The 20,993-nt window shown below is 44.1% G+C and overlaps 1 protein-coding gene across 1 annotated transcript in view; it reads left to right on the forward strand.

The window, feature by feature from the left end:
- Positions 1 to 446: 446 nt before the first annotated feature.
- Positions 447 to 20,993, forward strand: part of LOC116643930 (deleted in malignant brain tumors 1 protein-like) — a 50,989-nt gene continuing 30,442 nt past the window's right edge. Inside the window, exons 1-11 of the mRNA XM_032423011.1 lie at positions 447 to 521; positions 9,833 to 10,150; positions 11,086 to 11,115; positions 12,553 to 12,624; positions 14,390 to 14,707; positions 14,852 to 14,881; positions 16,049 to 16,087; positions 17,363 to 17,510; positions 18,539 to 18,729; positions 19,948 to 19,977; positions 20,597 to 20,638. Coding sequence (XP_032278902.1) covers positions 9,841 to 10,150; positions 11,086 to 11,115; positions 12,553 to 12,624; positions 14,390 to 14,707; positions 14,852 to 14,881; positions 16,049 to 16,087; positions 17,363 to 17,510; positions 18,539 to 18,729; positions 19,948 to 19,977; positions 20,597 to 20,638 — 1,210 coding nt within the window. The 5' untranslated portion in view covers positions 447 to 521; positions 9,833 to 9,840. The remainder of the gene's footprint in view (positions 522 to 9,832; positions 10,151 to 11,085; positions 11,116 to 12,552; positions 12,625 to 14,389; positions 14,708 to 14,851; positions 14,882 to 16,048; positions 16,088 to 17,362; positions 17,511 to 18,538; positions 18,730 to 19,947; positions 19,978 to 20,596; positions 20,639 to 20,993) is intronic.

Consider the following 20,993-nt stretch of genomic DNA (forward strand, 5'->3'; position numbering starts at 1 on the left):
AAAAACCCCAACAGTACAGACTTACGCCAGCCTTCTCTTTGGTCAGAAGTTCACTCTCCCGATGTGAGGAGGTGGGGGTGGTATCTAGCAGTGAACAAGGCGTCTCTTTGCATTACACGTACTGCCAGCAGCCGTGCCCACCGCAGAGCCTGCTACACTTCCTGTGACAACTACTCCGACAGGTCGGTTGGCATTTCTTCTACGGGAAATAGAGGAAGGGCTCTGTGGACCAAACACTGGGCTGGCCCTTCCCAGACCTGACGCCATGCTGAGTGCTGACCACAGCTTTGGGAGGACTCCTTGCCTGCATAGGAGCAGAGCCAGGAACTGACATTTATGTTTGACTGTGACCTTCAAGCTGGGGTGGTGTTTGCACCTTGGTCTTTCTGAAGTTGAGATTAGGAGATGTCCCAATTACTGGAGATGCTTCTGTTTGTCCCCACTGACAGGTGATGGATTATTTGCAACCACAGTCACATCAGAGCCTGCAGCCCCACTATCCACACCTACACCCCTGGCAGGTGAGTCCTTGGGAAAATGGGCGAAGGAGCTAATGTTTGTGGAACAACCAAAATGTGATAAAATAGAGAATCAGATGCGTTCATAGAACGGACAGTTCATTGAGCACTCACAACAACCTACCAGCGTTATTCTCCCCACAACTCCATCATTGTTTCATAAAGTGAGACACAAAAAGGATCACTTTCTAGCATCACCCACTTACAATATGATGAAGCCAAGATTTGGGCATATATCATTCTGAGCTTGACCTACAACCTCTTGTCAGGCTTCCTCACCTTCTTTTCTGAGCATAATCTCCTGTGATTATACTAATGGTGTACATTTCCACCTGTGATTTTACTCACATGTATATGCTAACTGATCTCAAAAGAACCTGTGTGTTAGAGAAATATTACTACTTATTTGTAGTAATACTATGTTGTATTATATTGTATTATACTGTATTATATTTCTACTCCTATTTTGTAAGCTAGAGAACTTCATACAAAGAGACACAGACTTTAAACTCTTAAACTCTTTGTTTAAGAAATCCAGTGAGGCAGTGAGTTCTGCTTCTTCTCTCTTCCATGTAGGGAACTGAGACACGCTGAAGATCACTGTTGACTTAACAGAGAAACCCACCAGGTTTTTTTTTTTTTTTTTAGAACATTCTAGAATGCAGACTATCAATATCATGGCCAAGGCAACAAATAAAACAACCACCAAATTGCAGACCCTTTCACTAGACAGACATAATTTCACAGATTATTTCTCCTTTATCAAAAATTTCATCTGCAAAGACAACTTGATAACTTGATAAAGCAAAATAGTATCTGTTTTTCTGTATCTAACTGAAAAGAAGGAAGTTTCTTCCTTTTTACCTTGATGAGATCTTTCTCCCAGGCAGCAGTGAGGAGCCGTTAGAATCTCTCTGGTTAGCAGTGAGGGAAAAGAGCAAGTCTGAGTAAATTCACACTTACAATAAGGATCAGAAAACAAAAGAAAAAATATTTTGATAAAAGGAATGTGAGCATATATGTTTTGCATCTACAGAAACAGATCTTCATCTCTAATAAATTAAAATTTATTATAAAAATTCTGTAGGATGGGCGCCTGGGTGGCTCAGTTGGTTAAGCGACTGCCTTCGGCTCAGGTCATGATCCTGGAGTCCCTGGATCGAGTCCCGCATCGGGCTCCCTGCTCAGCAGGGAGTCTGCTTCTCCCTCTGACCCTCCTCCCTCTCATGCTCTCTGTCTCTCATTCTCTCTCTCTCAAATAAATAAATAAAATCTTTAAAAAAAAAAAAAAATTCTGTAGGATGAAAATCCATTACTGCTTAATAAATTCCTACATTACATGGGCAGCAGCCCTCTCCAAAAAAAAAAGGAGTATCTTTCGTTTAAGTATGAGACATCATTTTCTTTCCTTTTGACTCAGTTGTTTTTTGTTTGGTGTCTTGGTATTTCCATTTTTACTGTAGCTACTGAATTATTAGCTCTAGATTAGCCTATATGAAGATGTATAGTAATATAATTTTTGAAATATAAATTGGTACCTTATATCCTGCATATATTATCATGTTTAAATGTTTCAAAATAAAATACATCTTATTACTAAAGACAAGAACAGAAAAAAAAGAGCATTAGTCATTATTTTTTTATTATGTTATGTTAGTCACCATACAGTACATCATTAGTTTTTGATGTAGTGTTCCATGATTCATTATTTGTGTATAACACCCAGTGCTCATTACAATACGTGCCCTCCTTAATACCCATCACTGGACTAACCCATCCCCCTACCCCCCTCCCCTCTGAAACCCTCGGATTGTTTCCTGGAGTCCGTAGTCTCTCATGGTTCATCTTCCCCTCTGATTCCCACCCCCAACCTTCAGTTTTCCCTTCCTTCCCCTAATGTCCTCCGTGCTATTCCTTATGTTCCACATATGATTGAAACCATATGATAATTGTCTTTCTCTGCTTGACTTACTTCACTTAGCATAATCTCCTCCAGTCCCATCCATGTTGATGCAAAAGGTGGGTATTCACCCTTTCTGATGGCTGGGTAATATTCCATTGTCTATATGCACCACATCTTCTTTATCCATTCATCTTTTGAAGGGCATCTCGGCTCCTTCCACAGTTTGGCTATTGTGGACATTGCTGATAATGAACATTAGGGTTTTGGGGGCCCCTTCTTTTCTTTGGCCCCTCTACCTTTGGGGTAAATACCCAGTAGTGCAATTGCTGGGTCATAGGGTAGCTATATTTTTAACTTTTTGAGGAACCTCCACACTGTTTTCCAAAGTGGCTGTACCAATTTGCATTCCTACCAACAGTATAAGAGGGTTCCCCTTTCTCCACATCCTCTCCAACATTTGTTGTTTCCTGCCTTGTTAATTTTTGCCATCTAACTGGTGTAAGGTGGTATCTCATTGTGGTTTTGACTTGAATTTCCCTGATGGCTAATAATGTTGAACATTTTTTCATGTGTGTGTTAGCCATTTGTGGGTCTTCTTTGGAGAAGTGTCTGTTCATGTCTTTTGCCCATTTTTTTGACTTGATTATTTGTTTTTTGGGTGTTGAGTTTGAGAAGTTCTTTATAGATCTTGGATACCAGCCCTTTGTCTGTAGTGTCATTTGCAAATATCTTTTCCCATTCTGTGGGTTGCCTCTTTGTTTTGTTTACTGTTTCCTTTGCTGTGCAGAAGCTTTTTATCTTGATGAAGTCCCAAAAGTTCATTTTTGCTTTTGTTTCACTAGCCTTTGGAGATGAATCTTGAAAGAAGTTGCTGTGGCCAATGTCAAAGAGGTTATTGCCTATGTTCTCCTCTACGATTTTGATGGATTCCTGTCTCACATTGAAGTCTTTCATCCATTTTGAGTTATCTTTGTATATGGTGTTAGAGAATGGCCAAGTTTCATTCTTCTGTATATAGTTGTCCAATTTTCCCAGCACCATTTATTGAAGAGACAGTCTTTTTTCCACTGCATATTTTTTCCTGCTTTGTCGAAGATTATTTGACCATAGAGTTGAGGGTCCATATCTGGGCTTTCTATTCTGTTCCATTGGTCTATATGTCTGTTTTTGTGCCAGTACCATGCTGTCTTGGTGATCACTGCTTTGTAATATAGCTTGAAATCGGACAACGTAATGCCCCCAGCTTTGTTTTTCTTTTTCAACATTTCTTGGCGATTCGGAGTCTTTTCTGATTCCATACAAATTTTAGGATTGTTTGTTCCAGCACTTTGAAAAATGTCGTTGGAATTTTGATCAGGATGGCACTGAAGGTATAGATTGCTCTGGGTAGCATAGACATTTTAACAATGTTTATTCTTCTGATCCATGAGCATGGAAGTTTTTTCCATCTTTTTGTGTCTTCTTCAATTTCTTTCATGAGTGTTCTGTAGTTCCTAGAGTATAGATCCTTTACCTCTTTGGTTAGGTTTATTCTGAGGTATCTTATGGTTTTTGGTGCTATTGTAAATGGAATCATTTCTCTAATTTCTCTTTCTACAGTTGCATTGTTAGTGTATAAGAAAGCAACTGATTTCTGTGCATTGATTTTGTATCCTGCCACATTACTGAATTGCTGTATGAGTTCTAGTAATTTGGGGGTGGAGTCTTTTGGATTTTCCACATAAAGTATCCTGTCATCTGCAAAGAGAGAGAGTTTGACTTCTTCTTTGCCAATTTGAATACATTTTATTTCTTTTTGTTGTCTGATTGCTGTTGCTAGGACTTCTAGTACTATGTTGAACAACAGTGGTGAGAGTGGGCATCCTTGTCGTGTTCCTGATCTTAAGGGAAAGGCTCTCAGCTTTTCCCCATTGAGGATGATATTCACTGTGGGTTTTTCATAGATGGATTTTATGAACTTGAGGAATGTTCCCTCTGTCCCTATACTCTGAAGAGTTTTAATCAGGAAAGGATGCTGTATTTTGTCAAATGCTTTTTCTGCATCAATTAAGAGGACCATACGGTTCTTCTCTCTCCTCTTATTAATGTGTTCTATCACATTGATTGATTTGCGAATGTTGAACCACCCTTGCATCCCGGGGATAAATCTCACTTGGTCATGGTGGATGATCCTTTTAATGTATTGTTGGATCCTATTAGCTAGGATTTTGTTGAGGATTTTGGAATCCATGTTCATCAGGGATATCGGTCTGAAATTCTCCTTTTTGATAGGGTCTTTGCCTGGTTTGGGGATTAAGGTAATGCTGGCCTCATAGAATGAGTCTGGAAGCTTTCCTTCTGTTTCTATTTTTTGAAACAGCTTCAGGAGAATAGGTATTATTTCTTCTTTGAATGTTTGGCAGAATTCCCCAGGGAATCCATCAGGCCCTGGACTCTTGTTTTTTGGGAGGTTTTTAATCACTGCTTCAATTTTGTTACTGGTTATTGGCCTATTCATGTTGTCAATTTCTTCCTGTTTCAGTCTTGGGAGTTTATAGGTTTTCAGGAAGGCATCCGTTTCATCCAGGTTGCTCAATTTATTGGCATATAGTTGTTGATAATAATTTCTATTAATTGTTTCTATTTCCTTGGTGTTAGTCATGATCTCTCCCCTTTCATTCATAATTTTATTAATTTGGGTCCTTTCTCTTTTCCTTTGGATAAGTCTGGCCAGTGGTTCATCGATCTTATTAATTCTTTCAAAGAACCAGCTTCTAGTTTCGTTGATCTGATCTACTATGTTTCTGGTTTCTATTTCATTGATCTCTGTGCTAATCTTAATTATTTCTCTTCTAATGCATGGCTTAGGCATCATTTGTTGCTTTTTCTCTAGTTCTTTAAGTGTAAAGTTAGTTGGTGAAATCGGGATTTTTCTATTTTTTTTTGAGTGAGGCTTGAATGGCTATGTGTTTCCCCCTTAGGACCACCTTTGCAGTATCCCATCGGCTTTGGACCGATGTGTTTTCATTCTCATTGGTTTCCATGAATTGTTTAAGGTCTCCTTTGATTTCCTGGTTGACCCAAACATTCTTGAGCAGAGTGGTCTTTAGCTTCCAAGTGTTTGAATTTCTTCCAAATTTTTTTTGTGATTGAGTTCCAGTTTTAAAGAATTATGGTCTGAGAATATGCAGGGAATAATCTCAATCTTTTGGTATCGGTTGAGACCTGATTTGTGACCCAGTATAGTGGTCTATCCTGGAGAAAGTTCCATGTGCACTCGAGAAGAATGAGTATTCTGTTGTTTTAGGGTGGAATGTTCTGTATATATCTATGAGGTCCATCTGGTCCAGTGTGTCATTCAAAGCTCTTGTTTCCTTGTTGATTTTCTGCTTAGATGATCTGTCTATCGCTGAGAGTGGAGTATTGAAGTCTCCTACAATTAACATATTGTTATCAATATGACACTTTATTTTGGTTAACAGTTGGTTTATGTAGAAGGCTGCTCCCATGTTGGGGGTGTAGATATTTATAATCGTTGGATCTTCTTGTTGGATAGACCCTTTAAGAATGACATAGTGTCCTTCTGTGTCTCTAACTACAGTCTTTAGTTCAAAATCTAATTTGTCTGATATAAGAATTGCTACCCCAGCTTTCTTTTGAGGTCCGCTGGCATGGAAGATGGTTCTCCATGCTTCACTTTCAGTCTGGATGTACCTTTAGGTTCAAAATGAGTCTTGTAGACAGCATATGGATGGGTCCTGTCTTTTTATCCAATCTGCAACCCTGTGCCGTTTTATGGGAGCATTTAGGCCATTCACATTGAGAGTGATTATTGAAAGATATGAATTTATTGTCATCATGTTGCCTGTGAAGACCCTGTTTTTATAGATTGTCCCTGTAAATTGTGAAGCTATTGTCTTCACAATTGCTAGCCTGAATTCCATCTCCGACATCTTGGTTATATCTGAATCCATTTGTAAATCTGGGGCATAAGTCATAGTCTCTGAGTCTTTCCTATTTTGGGGCTTCCTCCTCCTAGTCATTCTGTTGAGGGGTGGTTGAAGGAATGTATAGAGTCCAAATTATTGACCACAACCCAAGCAAGATGCACCTGTTTTATGGGGACCTTAGGGTTGCTGGCCTCTTGTTTTCCCAGCCTGTCTTCTGGGGGAGGGGCCTGCCACGCTGTTACTCCGGCAACCCTGTTTGGGCAAAGTTGCCCTGCCCCCTGTGGCAGTGGATGGGCTCAGTGGGAACTGGTTTTGGGGGGATTTTGTCCCCTGGTGGCTTTCCCTGGTGGCTTTCCGTGTCTCTTCTGAGAGTCAGAGCAGAAGAGACCGTTTCCAGGGCGCCTGGGTGGCTCAGTTGTTAAGCGTCTGCCTTCGGCTCAGGTCATGATCCCAGGGGCCTGGGATCGAGTCCCACATCAGGCTCCTTGCTCAGCGGGAAGCCTGCTTCTCCCTCTCCCATTCCCCCTCTCTCGCTGTCTCTCTCTGTCAAATAAATAAATAATTAATTTAAAAAAAAAAAGGAGAAGAAGAAGAGACCGTTTCCAACCCTCTGCCTCAGAGCAGAGAGATTGCAGTCTGTTCTTCAGTGAGCTCTCCAGGCCACACTATCTCCATTTCTATCTGTGCTGCTATAAACTGCAGTCCTGGATTGTGCGCCCCTCAGCCTCCCTCCCAGTCCTCACCTGCAGGTCAGAGCACATCTCCGCCCTTTGTGCTTCTAAAACAGCCAGCTGCCCCACATTGCACACACAGCCCTGCTACTCCGGTTTCCATCTGGGGGGCTGCCCTAAAGTCCTTTCCCCTCTGCTACTGGTCTGCGAGTCTGTGCCCCATCCCCAGCGTGGGAGGCTATCGTTCACCGGTGGTGCAGGATCCTGACGGCTCCCTCCCCCTTCTGTTTATCCTCCGATATCTGCCTGCGGAATCACAGCTCCCCACTTCATACCTCGAAACCAACCACCTGCGATATTCTGTTTGTAGAGATCCAGATCTATCTTCTTACATCTCAGGCTGATTTCGTGGGTGTTCAGAGTGGTCCGGTAGATATCCAGCTCAATTCCGGGGACTGGTTGGAATAGGGTCCCCTACTCCTCCGCCATCTTTTCCCTCTCCCACAGAGGCACATTTGTAAAATTAGGCCCAGTTAATGTTGCAGTATAAAGGGCTCTTCCCCCCTCCCTCCCTCCCTCCTTCCTTCCTTCCTTCCTTCCTCCCTTCCTTCCTTCCTCTCTGCTTTTCTTCCCTCCCTCCTTTCCTTTCTTCCTTCCTTCCTTCCTTCTTTCCTTCCTCCCTTCCTTCTTTCCTTCCTTCCTCTCTCCCCCTTCCCTCCCTCCTTCTTTCCTTTCTTCCTCTCTCCCCGCCTTCTCTCCCTCCCTCCTTCCTTCCTCCCTCCCTTCCTTCCTTCCATCACGGTGTTCTATGCACATGAACTAACAATTACACAGTGCTAACAGGCTTACTGTCATGCAGGCGTCCTTCTCCAACTTCACCCACTACCTTGGTTCTATACCCACAAAATATTTATCTGATTCTTTTTGGGATTGCTCTCCAGTTTTTGTTTATTTTGTTTTCTACTAAATAAATCTTACTAAGATTTCTTGCATGGACCATGGAACCAAATTTCCTAATTTCAAATACTGGTTCCCCAGAACTGTGTGATCTTGGGCATGTTACTCAACTGCTTTGTGCCTTAATTCCCCTGTCCACAATATGGGTATAATAATAGAATATATTTGTATCTAATACATCTGTGAGTGTGTGTATATGCATGTATACACACTATTATTTATATAAACACATCTACACACACATATATGTACATAGATGTGGTTTGTGTACATGGTGGACGTTAAAGGAGCTGATGGTGTCAATTACTTAGTGCTGGACACTAGGAAGTCTATATAAATGTTAACCTTATCATAACTGTCGTCATCATTGTTGTGATCAAATATTTGCTTTTTGCTGAAGTGAGAGTATTGGCCCAGAGAAATTTAAACACATTGAGAAGTAGCTTTCAGATGTCAGCATGAGGCCTGGCCTTTCTCCCAGGATGGTGGCCAAGTCCCAGGCATGAGTCCCTGGAGGAAACAGGACACGAGTGCATGGCACTTCCCTCACCCTGGCTCAAAAAGGTTTAGTGTCACTCGCACCATACTCCATTGGTCAAGAAAGTCACAACCCGCCCAGGTTTGGAAGGATGATGCAGAAGCTCCTCCTTGGGACATGGGACAGTCAATGTTCCAGAAGGGCTTGAGGAATGGGAGATATTTTGTAGACATCTTTCAAAAATACAATTAACCATGATCCCCTTCTTTGCCAGCACCTCACTCCTACATTGGTTGGCATCCTATTCCTCCAAACACATCACCTGCAAGGTTTCTCTGGGGTGAGTCCGCTCACTTCTGGTGGGTAGCCATCCCTGCCTAGCCCACTACAGCCCAAATTAATGCTCTGCAAACATCCCCCCAAACCCACTCTGTCTGCTCTCTAGTTTCTAAAAAGAATGTTCTGAAATTTTCCATTAGCTCTTATTATCCTTCCCATTTTCTATGTCCTTGTAGATCACAATATTTGCATGACTTTCTCGTGCTTGAGGAAGAAAAAAATGAGCTCATTTATTCAAATCGTGTTGCAGTTGAAGCACCACAAATTTCCCTCCTGTGTGAACTTGCCCTTCCCTTCACTCTGTTGGGAGCGAGCCCCCTTCCCTTATGATCAACGTGCAGAAATCGTCTTCATGTTTCAAAGCCATTTCTTGGCTGATCTCCCAAAATAGATGAAGTGTCCATCACCGATAGCACTATTAGACTCCTAGAGGTATTCCTTGTTATTTGCCCTGATAGTGCAGTGTGTGTGGTTTCTCCATCATGTCACTGGTTATAAATCCTGAGGAGTGAACTCTGTCCAGTTTTGCACCTTAATAGACATTAAGTGAAAATTCTATGTTTGAAAGTACAACCATGCTGGCAACAAAGAAATGTCTCTAGTGCTAAAAAGAGTGCTCTGTAATCTCCAGATTACAACACACTGGGCAACTTCTATAAGAAGACTCTGGTCAGCTATCCACCAAGGCAAGGCTGTCACAGGGGTCCCATCCATGCAACCCTCAGGTCTAGGATTCCCTGAAGTTCTTTTGCTGTAGGTGGGATGAGTTGACATGTGTAAGGCTGAGAACCCAGGGCCTCTGGTTTTCCCCCTCTAGAAGTCAGATGCTGCTGCTTCCTGGGGTCTTCCAGCCCCTTCAGGCACTTCCAGGAAGAAGAAAGTCTAGCCTTGATGTTCTAAGACCATAGAGCTCTCTATCTGCCCAACCCAGAGGAATTATGACATCAGCAGTTTATCAGACCACTATAACAGGATCAAGGCAATATGCTGACACCAAGGCCAATCTCATAATTTCCCATTGCTCTGTATCTCCCCAGGAACCTGGATGGCCCTGAGGCTGGTGAATGGCACAGGGAGTTGCTCAGGCCGAGTGGAGGTTCTTATCCAGGGCAGGTGGGGGACTGTGTGTGATGACCTCTGGGACCTGGCTGAGGCCACAGTGGTGTGCCGCCAGCTGCAATGTGGCCAGGCTGTGGCAGCCCCCTCAGGGGCCCACTTCGGGGCAGGGTCCGGGAAGATCCTGTTGGATGATGTGCAGTGTGTGGGCAGTGAGAGCCACCTTGGGCAATGCGTGCACAGAGCTGAGGCCGGGCACAACTGCGGGCACCTGGAGGATGCCGGCGTCATCTGCGCAGGTGAGGGGCTGGCTGGCAGTCCTCATTTGGAGGGCTACTCTTATCCCCTCACTTCTCATTCCTCCACATACACAATGTAGCACAGCCTAGAAATGTCAGTGGATTGAGACAGGCAACTGGTGTTGTCTACATCCTTTCAAAGTTATGCATCAGCCTGACCATCCCCTTGACTGCAAAGATTGTTGAGTATGGCTCATAATCACTGATGCAGGCTCAGAAGTGGCTTGTTTGGTTTGAAAATTCAGACTGAACTTGAATTCAGCCAAATCAGAATATCTGGCATAAAAATCCAAATTCTTGCATTTGTGAAAAAAATAAAAACAGAAGTTCAGGCTCAAAACAACAAATTATTTTATTATATTAACTGGCTGGATCTGAGAAAGAGCTGACCCTTTGGTCAGGAAACAGCTTTCTAGTTCACACAGTCCCCATCACTCAAATCCCTTATTTGTTTTATTCCCATGGCCCTTGGAAACTTTAGATTTTGAGTTTGTAACCTCTGGGTGATGGGCCAAATTTGTCAGCTGATTTTCCAGGCCCTCCACATCTAGACCGGGTGACCTTCCCAAACCTATGTGTCCTTCTATTTGACTCTCTGTCGCAACAGAATCTTTCCTGATTCCATCCCACTGGCAGCTGGAGTAATGTACCTACAAATGACAAGCTCTGCCAGGCTGCACCTGGCCCTTCCTGAGCCTCTCAACACCTAAGGCCCCGGGGGGGGGGGGGGGGGCACTGCCTTCTGAAGCTCCCCTGGGACACTCAGCATTTGCTGCCTGGTCTCATGTCTCAAATCCCCAGGAAATGCTAAGACCCTCAAGGGCAGGGTCTCTGCCTCTCTCTGCTTCCCCCAGCTCCCTAAATCTAGGACGTTCCCAATAAACAGTCACTGAATAAGACATGATAACATGCACAATCTCTCTTCATGTTTACAGGTGCTGATTCCACAGCTGCTCAGCCTACAGGTAGAACCCGTGTTACATTTGGCGTCATCTACTAGACCTAGCATGATATAAGAAAGATCATGAGGTTTAAAGTCAGATCCTGGTTTGATTCCCAGTTTCATTCATTCACTCATCTGTTCATTCAGTGGATACTGACTGAACTATGTGCTACTCTGTGCCAATAAGCACTGGGGCCACAGCAGTGATCAAACCACCACCACCACCCCCAGCTCCCTTCTGTCACTGGGTCTGCACCCTAATGGGAGGGACAGACATGGCATAGGGTCACCCTCAGTTATGTTACCTCAGCCAAGTTATATCATCTTTTGATCCCATTTCATCTGGATTTCTCTTTGCAAGAGTAGGAAAAACATAGAGAATTGAATGATTGAGAATTGAATATGACAATGCCCAAAGACACCTAGCACCTGACAAGCACTCACATAGTTCCTCCGTTTGGTCTACTGCTGACTAAGGGAGGTTGTGTGGGGAGTGCAAAGGGCCCTGAGCTGAAGGAATCTGATCCTGGCTGGTCTCTCTCCAGATGAATGACCTTGGCCGTCACTCTCCATGTCATTAGAATAGGCACAGGGGATTCCACGCTCCCTAAAATTCTATGCCTTTGACATTCAGTGACTACACAGAGAGGATAAGCAGCCATGTGGACTGGTTGAATGAAGTGTATGCCACTGTGGAAAGCAAGAGGTTGTCGTTGAAGGACAGAGATGTAGGTCTTCTACTAGAAATTGAGGGACACTTTCCCACCTAACATTTTATTATGAGAATTTTCAAATAGGCAGCAGTTTGAAGGATTTAACAATGAGATCCTACCTACCTAGATCCCATGATAAATTTAGCAATCTTTCTATCATCTCTTTACTCATCCATCAACCCATCATATTTTTATTAATGTTTGATTTGTGTACCATAAGGCTCACCCATTTTCAGGTCCAGTTTGATGGATTTTGGTAATTGTGTGCCACTGTATAATCACCACCGCAGTGAAAATATAATACAGGTCCCTTGCCCTGAAAGGTTTCCTCGCGTGTTTCAGGGTTGATGCTCTCCTCCTTCCCCCCACTCCACTTCCAGAAACTGCTGTGTGAATTTCCTTGCTTTGTTCAGGTGAAGTCATGACACACCTGGGGAGAGGGCAGCAAAGAGAGAGATCATGCCCAACTGATGGCCTCTCCTATGGCAGGCCACATGGGGCAAATTGTCCATGAGCTTTGCTTTTCTGATGGCCATGTGGTGCATGTTCCTTTGTCAATGGGCAATAATACCATGTTCTGCCCTAAATGAAGATCTTGGGGCTATGATGTCACTGGCCTTAGAATGCAGTGTCATGGTTATTCCTGGTGAATCCTGGGAGGAGGCAGATGGCCCCTTGAAGCAACTGTTATCTTCTCCCAATGTTCTGACTTCTCCTTGATGACCTTCCTTTTTATCCACCAACAGCCTATGAGAACCTGCTTCCCACATCATTGGTGATATCAGCAGCTCAACACCCACCTTCTTCTGCACCTCCAGGTAAGGCTGTCTCTTTTTATATTATGTCTTCTGGACAATTTTTTTCATCCAACAATGGATGAATGAATGAATATGTGTCACTAAGAATATATGTCACTGGGATTATATACAGCAATAAACAGAGCTGAAACTCAAGTAAACTAAGTTCCTGGGGGAAGAGGGGGAGTAACCTGTTACAAAAAAAGTGTGCTGAATACTCTGATGGGGGAGCACAGGGTGCCATGTGTAACCAGAAGAGGCTCTCCATCCAGAGCCGAGGGGTCTGGGCAGGACCTGAAGGGTGAGGGGGCAATGGGATTGTGCCAGGCAGGGAAGAAACCAGACTGACTCCCTGTGGGCTGCAGGGTGGGAGACATTAACATGTGTTCCAAATTCGAATATAGGGCTGGCCAATAACCATACAGAATTAGTGAACAGTGCAGTGGCTCTTTGAGATGATTTTCCGCTGTGATCAGGGATGAGTAATATTTCAGGATATTTGACCTTGAATTAAGTTTTGTTTTTTTCTTTTACAAATTAGGTCTAGTCTGAGGTCAGATAAGGCAGGAATAAAACATTGGACCCTTTAGTCTCTTAATCTAGCCGTATAGTCCAAAGATTCAGGGAGGAGAGAATGGAGCCATTATCACTCCCAGGGATCTGAGCATCCCTGATAGAATAGTACCCAGCAGGTGCCATAGCTCCTAGCCATTGGCCAAGGTTTTGGGGGTGTGGCAATTACCAAAGGCGCCATTGTTGGCTCTGTGAGTTTCAATCACCTGAATTCACACTCCACATCTTCTTTTTTATGTTTTTTATGTTAACATTGTTTATATATCTGTCCAAGCTCTCTTCTTTGCATACAATTTTTTATTGAGGTATAATTGACATATAACATTAATATTAGTTTCAGGACTACAACATAAGGATTCCACATTTGTATATTTTGCAAAATGATCACCACAAAAAGTAACTTATCTAAGAAGGGAGTATGGATAAACAAGTCTATAAATTATCTATTGCCATGTAAAACCATCCCAAAACACAGTGGCTTAAAATGACTACCATCTACCACTGCTCATGAGTCTAAGGGTCAGCTGGGTTGTTCTGCCACTCTGGGATAGGCTTGGCTGGTCTTGGCTGACTCAGCGGGGCTTGCTCATGCGTCTGTGGCTAGCTGACAGGTCAGCTGAAGACTGCTGGCCTAGGATGGCCTCCCTCACATGTCTTACACTTCCATAGCTCTTACCTGAGGTGACAGAGGTGATGAGGTCATGCATCCTTTATCACCCACAGGCTAGCTCAAGCTTATTCACATGATCCCCTCAGTGTTTCCATGGAATGAACTGAAGCCCACCTGTCATGCCTCTTGAGGCCTCAGCTCCACATGAGTGCACCATTACTTCTGCCACATTCTACTGGCCAGAGCAAGTCACAGGCCGCAGCTTAAAATCAAGGAGTGGGAAAATAAGCTAACTTCTTGATAGGCAGAGCAGCAATGTCACATTGTAAAGAGTGAGGATATCAGGAAGAGAAGCATGGTGGTCATTTTTGTAAATACTCTACCACAGGCAAGCAGTCTTAAATGAGTGTGGGTAAGGAAGACATTACAGGCTTCTTAAAGCAGACTTACCTAGAGAATAGCATGGGAGCTCACATGACCTCATGAAGAGTGTGAATAGCAAAGTCATGGAAAATAAGAAAAGCTAGGTTGGGTAGCAGATAGTCCAGTCATCGAAAGGCAGAGTGAGTGACAATCACCCCGTGACCCACGGTTCTTCCCCAGGAGGCTGGGCCCCCGTGCGGCTGGTAGGTGGCCATGGAAGATGCGCAGGCCGTGTGGAACTCTTCTACCAGGGAGTCTGGGGGACTGTGTGTGATGACCTCTGGGACCTGCCAGAAGCAAACATCATCTGCAGGCAGCTGGGGTGTGGCTGGGCCATTTTAGCCCCAGGTGAGGCCCACTTTGGGGAAGGCTCTGGGAAGATCCTCCTTGACAACGTGCACTGCAGGGGAGATGAACAGCACCTGGAGGAGTGCTCCCACATCGGCTGGTTTTCCCACAACTGTGGGCACGGAGAAGATGCTGGCGTGATCTGTTCAGGTAAACCCCTGCCCTCCCAGGCAAAGCCCAGCCTCGGCTCTTTCTGAGAGAATACCTTTCAAAAGACAATGTAAATCTAGCTATTGAAAAGGAATCAGTACTTTACTTGCTCACAGCAGATATTTTCATCCCTCATGCTTACAGATGCTGAATACTCAACAGTCTCAGCCCCGGGTAAGCAAGGCGATATTTACATGGGCAGTTTCCCAAAATCTTGGGGAAGAAGTGCTGCTGGAAGTTGGATGTGTCATCCTCCAGGCCGGTGGAGTGACTGGGACATGTGGTGTCACCTGACTGTCCAATGGGAGAAATGGATAGTTCCTTAGAAATCATTTGATCCAACCTCACTTTCAACTTCTCCCCCATTTTATACACAGGAAGCAGATTCTAAATTTCTCAGACTTGTATATAGCACTTTCAGTTTGCCAGCTCTGAGGGTTACAAGGCAACAGAAATGAGATACGGGTGGGGGGGTGGTTAAAACATAAGAGGTGGTTAAGGACATTTCTTGCCCAGGAGCAGATGGCTGGTGGGCTGGACCTGGCCAAAGTCAAGGTGACCATTCCCACCTTCTCCCTGCTTCTGCTTTGTTCCTGGTGCCCACAGAACTTCTTTTGCTATTGGTTTTCCCACATGCTCTTAATGCCAGCACCCAGTTTTCCATGCCAGTGCCCACTCTCCTTCATCAAATCCCCAGGTTCCCTGATGATCTGCCCTCAGCTGGCTCTTGGTCAGAGAGTGAGTCATAAATAAAGCTGAGTAGAAAAGGTCTGATAAAACTTCAGGCATATTCCCTCCTGGGTTGTCAACTCTAGCAGGTGGGAATGGATTGGTCCTAGGAAATGGTCTCTAGTGGGAGGTTCTGGGCCAGGTGTCACTGGTAGGAGATATGCAAGGGGCATGAAGGAGGATCCACAGCATCCTTAGATGTTGGCTCACCATCTCTGAGCAACACCAGGTCAAAGGAAGGGGTGAATTGGTACCTCTTCCTATTCTTTCCTGGAAGTCTCATAACTCCCAGGCCTTGGGTCACTAGAATTGGCTACAGTTGGCAGAATTTCATGTCTTTAGTGTTCTTAAACCCCCAATTTAAAAATATCTCATTTGTGTGTATGACAAGAGGATAATTTATTAAAATCTGGAGAGGATCTAGATCAGTGCTTCTTCTATCCCACACATTAACGTCCCCTACATGTTCTGGCCTTGCCCCCAGAGATGACTCAGCAGTTCGGTGGGGGGGGCCCACTGTATTTGATATGAGGTCCTCAGAGTATCATGTGCAGCTAGTGTTGGGACCTCAGAGCCAGCTGACGAGCCACATGTCCTTTGTGTGTTTGACAGATCGCCCACTGGCTGTCATAGCAGGAACAATGGCCACAGGTGAGACTTTGGTATCCTTGGCTGCTCTGACCACCATCTTCTAGCTCAAGCCCTGAAGTGATTCTCCAAGGAAGTTGAGCAAAATACTACTGCCCAGGCTGGGTCACCCCTCTGAACCTGTGTTCTGAGTGAAGAGTCCAATAATGAAGGCAGATGAATTTATGGTTCCAATTCCATTTCTATGTAGTCAAAAAAGGCAGTCCAAATAATCAAGTGACACCAGCATGTTTGGTCTCCAGCATGGACACTACATGTGAAAGACAGGCATGTGGCTCTTAACATGGCAGTGTTGCCAGGGCGCTACCCAAGAGCATCATTTCAGAGGGCTGCTGCCCATAACGACCATGTTCTTCTTCTCCACCCTTTTCCCTTCTCTGACAATCTCTATCTTCCTTATTCATGCTTTCTTTGCATCTTCCATTTTTTCCCCTCTGTTTTTGTCTGTACCTTGGGCTTCCAGAAGCTCCACTAAACTTTTCTTAGCACCACTTGGAGATAAAGGGTTAAAATAATACTGATGCCTGGAGAGCCTGGCTGGTCCTGCGGAAGAGCCACAGATAGATGATCAGAGCCAATCGAGTGTAGGTCAAATTCTCATATAGCCAGATAGTCTGATGGAGAAAGCCATTGCCATAGGTGTTACCTTTAATTTTGTACTGAATATTGGGCATATGGATACACAGACAAGCAGATGGAAAAACAAACGGACAAGTGGTGAACAGGCAGACACAGAATGATGTCAGTGTTGGAGGGGTAGATAACTCAGGGCAAGTTCTCTCCACTTAGTAGTGGATTTTTAATAGTGTAATTTTAATAAATTATAACAGATGGCAGATGGAACGCTGACATCTTCATATACATAGAGGTTCCATGTAGACTCAGCTTTACTTGGGAAAATGAAGCCATTTACTCATTACTAGTGGTGGCCTCACAGAAGTCAACCCTACAGAACCCAGCACTAGGGAGTCACAAGCAGAGGGAAAGACTCTGGCTGATGCTGGCTAGCCCACAAGGCCACGTCAGGGGAGAATTCTCTAGACAAGTGAGAGGTGTTTCAAAATTCAGACACTTTCATGCCCTAATCTCCTAAGTTTGTGAGTTTTTAGACTGGTGTATGCCTCTGATATGTCCTAAGACATACCCACAAGGTAATGACCAATGAGACATTTTCGGTGAAAAAAAAAAAAATGAAAGGGAAAGAAAGTGTGAATTATAAAATTAGTGAACTGAACAATGAAAAAAAATTGAAATTCTAAAATATTTTTCTTCTTTTAGAAAAATCTAGGTGTGGCAGAGTAATTACCAACTCATCTGGAGCTATTAGGAATCCCCCACAGAACGAAATGCATGACAACATAACCTGTGTGTGGGAAATCAAGGCTAATGCATCTGATCACATACTGCTGGCATTTCCATATCTTAAGTAAGTCACAAGTGCAGGATTTAAGTATTCTGTGTAGTTTAAAATTCAAAGCATTTTTCTGTGCCGTGAGTCCTTCATGCCCTTTTTAATTTTGAATTTTGAAATAATCGTAGACACACAGGAAGTTACAAGAATAATACATAGAGTCCGACGTACCCTTCACCCAGCTCCCCCCAATGGTGGCATCGTCTATAACTGTAGGACAATATCAAACCAGGAAGTAATGCAATACTGTGCTAGGTCATAGACCTTATTCTGTTTCACTACTTTCCATATCCACTTATGTGTGTGTGTGTGTGTGAGAGAGAGAGAGAGAGAGAGAGTGAGAATGTATGTTTCAGTCTCTGGTTAAAGATGCAGATTTCAGGGAACCCCCAGACCTCACAAATCAAGAAATTTTAGGTTTTAATATTGTAAATAGTCAAGGTTGATGTCATTCACAAATGAATGTCTTATGGAAATTAACTCCCAGGAGCAACCTAAATTATTTATTACTTTTGAATTTTGCTTAATCAAAAAATGACTTAGAATGGACGGCTCATCAGGCTGAGGCATGGAGATGGTCTCCTGACTCTAACCCTAGGGGCATCTGGACAAAACTTCACAATGAAGAACAAGAGCTGACAGATCAGATGACTTGCACAAAGCAAGCAGGGCAGACTTGGTAACGCACTTCCCTCTAGGCAGGTCACCTGCAGAGTTTGTAAATAGGTTGTTTGGAGCCTGAAGCCATGTCTTAGAGGCAGGCCATTGCTGGCCGTTGGCCCTGGGCTTCCAGGTACCTGCAGTCCCAGACCTCAGCAGGGGTCCACCTAGTGCTTCAGCCGCCTCTTCCCTCTTCCAGTTAAGATCCCATCTCCTCAAGAAAAAGTGGGATTAAAGGATTCTATACTATGTTTAAATGGCTGACAGGCTTTTAATCTGTCCCCAGTTTCATTGTCATGAAAGAAAGAGTCTGCCTCACAGCATACCTCTAAGATCTGCTAATGGGGAGGCTAAGAGGCAGCCATTGGTCTTTGCTTCCCTAGCCTAGATTGCACCAATGAATATTTTGAAATCCTGGACGGCCCTCCATCCTCAACAAAGTCCCTGGGGAAGACCTGCTCTGGGTCCTACCTCACCTACTCGTCCTCCTCCAGCTCACTGACCCTCGTGTACTTCCGAAGCTTCAACAACATAGGGAAAAACTTCGTTGCTTATTATTATTCTGCAGCCAAAGGTATGAATGCTGGTTAAAAGCAGGAGCTTTGGAACTGCAGCTGGAGTGCCTGCCTTGGGGCCAGTTAGAACCCCATCGCTTACTTTGTGACCCTGGATAAGAGACCCGACCTCTCTGTGCCTCAAACCATTCCCTGTATAATGGGGATAAGAGAAGCTTCCCTCCTAGGCTTGTCGTGGGGCTTACCTGAAATGACACAAGCCCTTGCACAGTGATGGTATATCATGTGCTCAGTACTTGGCAGATTCAACCCTGGGCCTGGTTCCCCATAAATACTTCATTACAGTCCGCCCATTAGGATGCCACTTCTGGAGTTACACTGAATCTAGTACTAGGTGGGTGTTTTAGGACCTACAGAAGAAGAAGAAGGTGTGGTCCCAGCCTAAGAGGGGCTCGTGTACAACCTGGAAGGAGTTCAAGACAAACCCATGTGATACAATTAGAGGACAAGTAGAATATACTAAATGAAGGCAAACAAATAGAATAGACTAGAATATACTAAATTGACACATGCATGCATCTCAGCAAAAGACATTAGAAAAGGGAAAGAGCCATGCAGGCTATAAACATGAAGGGAACATAGGAGGAAACAGCCTTAGATTTGTCTTTAAGCCTAGCCAGGCTGTGAGTCAAGAAATAGGGAGGGGGCACACAGGTGAAGGAGCAGTGTGAGCACAGAGATGGGAAGTACAGGACATGTGGCGAGACGAGAAGGCAGACAGAAGCTAAGCCAAGGGTTTCTGATTAAGCACAGGTACTCAAGGTTGGGTAATCACAGCAACAGTGATCAAAATGGCAACGAACATTTACCGAATGCCTGTTTTATGCGAGGCAACCCTGTAAGCACTTTATACGTGTTACCTCCTTTCATCCTCACACGAGCCCATGGTTCTTCCCTTTTTACAGATGGGGAAGCTGAGGCTAGAGAGGTTCCGTAATTGTTCCGAGGTCACCCAGTCATGGGTCCTGCACTATTTACCACTGAGAGAAAAGACGCTGCCTCATGGACCTCATGAGCAGTTCTAGCTTCCGCCTTGGCTGAGATGCTGTTCAGACTAGTCTCCCACCCTGTTAGCGAGCGCCAGGGCGGCTCAGTGAGCACGCTTGGGAAGTATGCTATGAAACACGGAGGAGGCACTCTGTGTCACAAAGTGGATCAGAAGAAGTCACTGTCACTGCGATTGAACAATTACTGACGAGGCTTCTTTGTCATTGCAGAGGCAAGTTCAAGGACCCCACATCTAATCAGTGAGTCGCATTTACTGTTGCTACTTTATCTTCATTCCTCATTTGTGTGTCTTCCTCTGTCTGCCCTCCTGGTGCTTGGAGTGTCATAGTTCGATCTCTGTCTTATACATTTCCTAATTTCCTGCATCAGTCCAACTAGCTGAGAGGTCTGTCAGCCCGGGTTTTGCACAAGCATGATGACCATTCACCATGGAACCAAGTTAAATATACCAATAATTGGGTTTCTATAAATTGATAATTGCCAATTTGATTTCTTAATTCCTTGCTTTTATCAAAAACAGTAAGACACACCTAATCAAGCACTGCACACTTAGGGAAAGTTAACAAAACAGAAGCATGTAGAAGAAATGGCTTTTTCCCTAGAAGGGCACCATGCATGTTTGCATTTTGGCACAGCATGGCACAATTTAAGTGTCATTATATTTCCAGTGACTGGACAGAAGGGAATATTTTTTCTGTTGGATCCTACACATCTGAGGAGCAACATAAACAGAGTTTGACTTGGGAGGTCACTTATTATAAAGATGCTAGGGAGAATGAATCAACCAGAATCTTGGCGTTTAAGGGATATAGCCATCTTGACCCTTTTTATCTGAAGGGTGTCATCTTGTATTCACAGCAATCCCAACAGCAACACCCAAGACAGTGACAGCAAGACCAGGTAAGCCCTGGGATGCATTCATTCATTTACCAACTATCCTTTCCTCTTGGTACCTGCATTGGTACGTGCTGCATGGGCAGGAACTGGACCAACTGCAAGTAGTTCCTCTGTTTGCAAAATGGGCCAGTTGACACTATGCACATTTTTAGGACCATCCAAAACTCTTGGGATCCTTTGGCTCTAGCATCCCAGGGTGAGCAAAGTTCATTTTTTCAGTGTTTTTCAGAGTCTTCAAAGCCTGAGCAGCTTCCAAGTGCCTTTAGTGGGGTTCTATCTTTTTTTTTTATTTGGCCAGTCTTGCTCATAGTTAACCTATATCTGCATAACTAATAGGCTTTTTCAAAGTGAGTAGAGC

This window comes from Phoca vitulina, unplaced genomic scaffold, assembly GCF_004348235.1.
Source record: "Phoca vitulina isolate PV1807 unplaced genomic scaffold, GSC_HSeal_1.0 scaffold28, whole genome shotgun sequence".
Taxonomy (NCBI): Eukaryota; Metazoa; Chordata; class Mammalia; order Carnivora; family Phocidae; genus Phoca; species Phoca vitulina.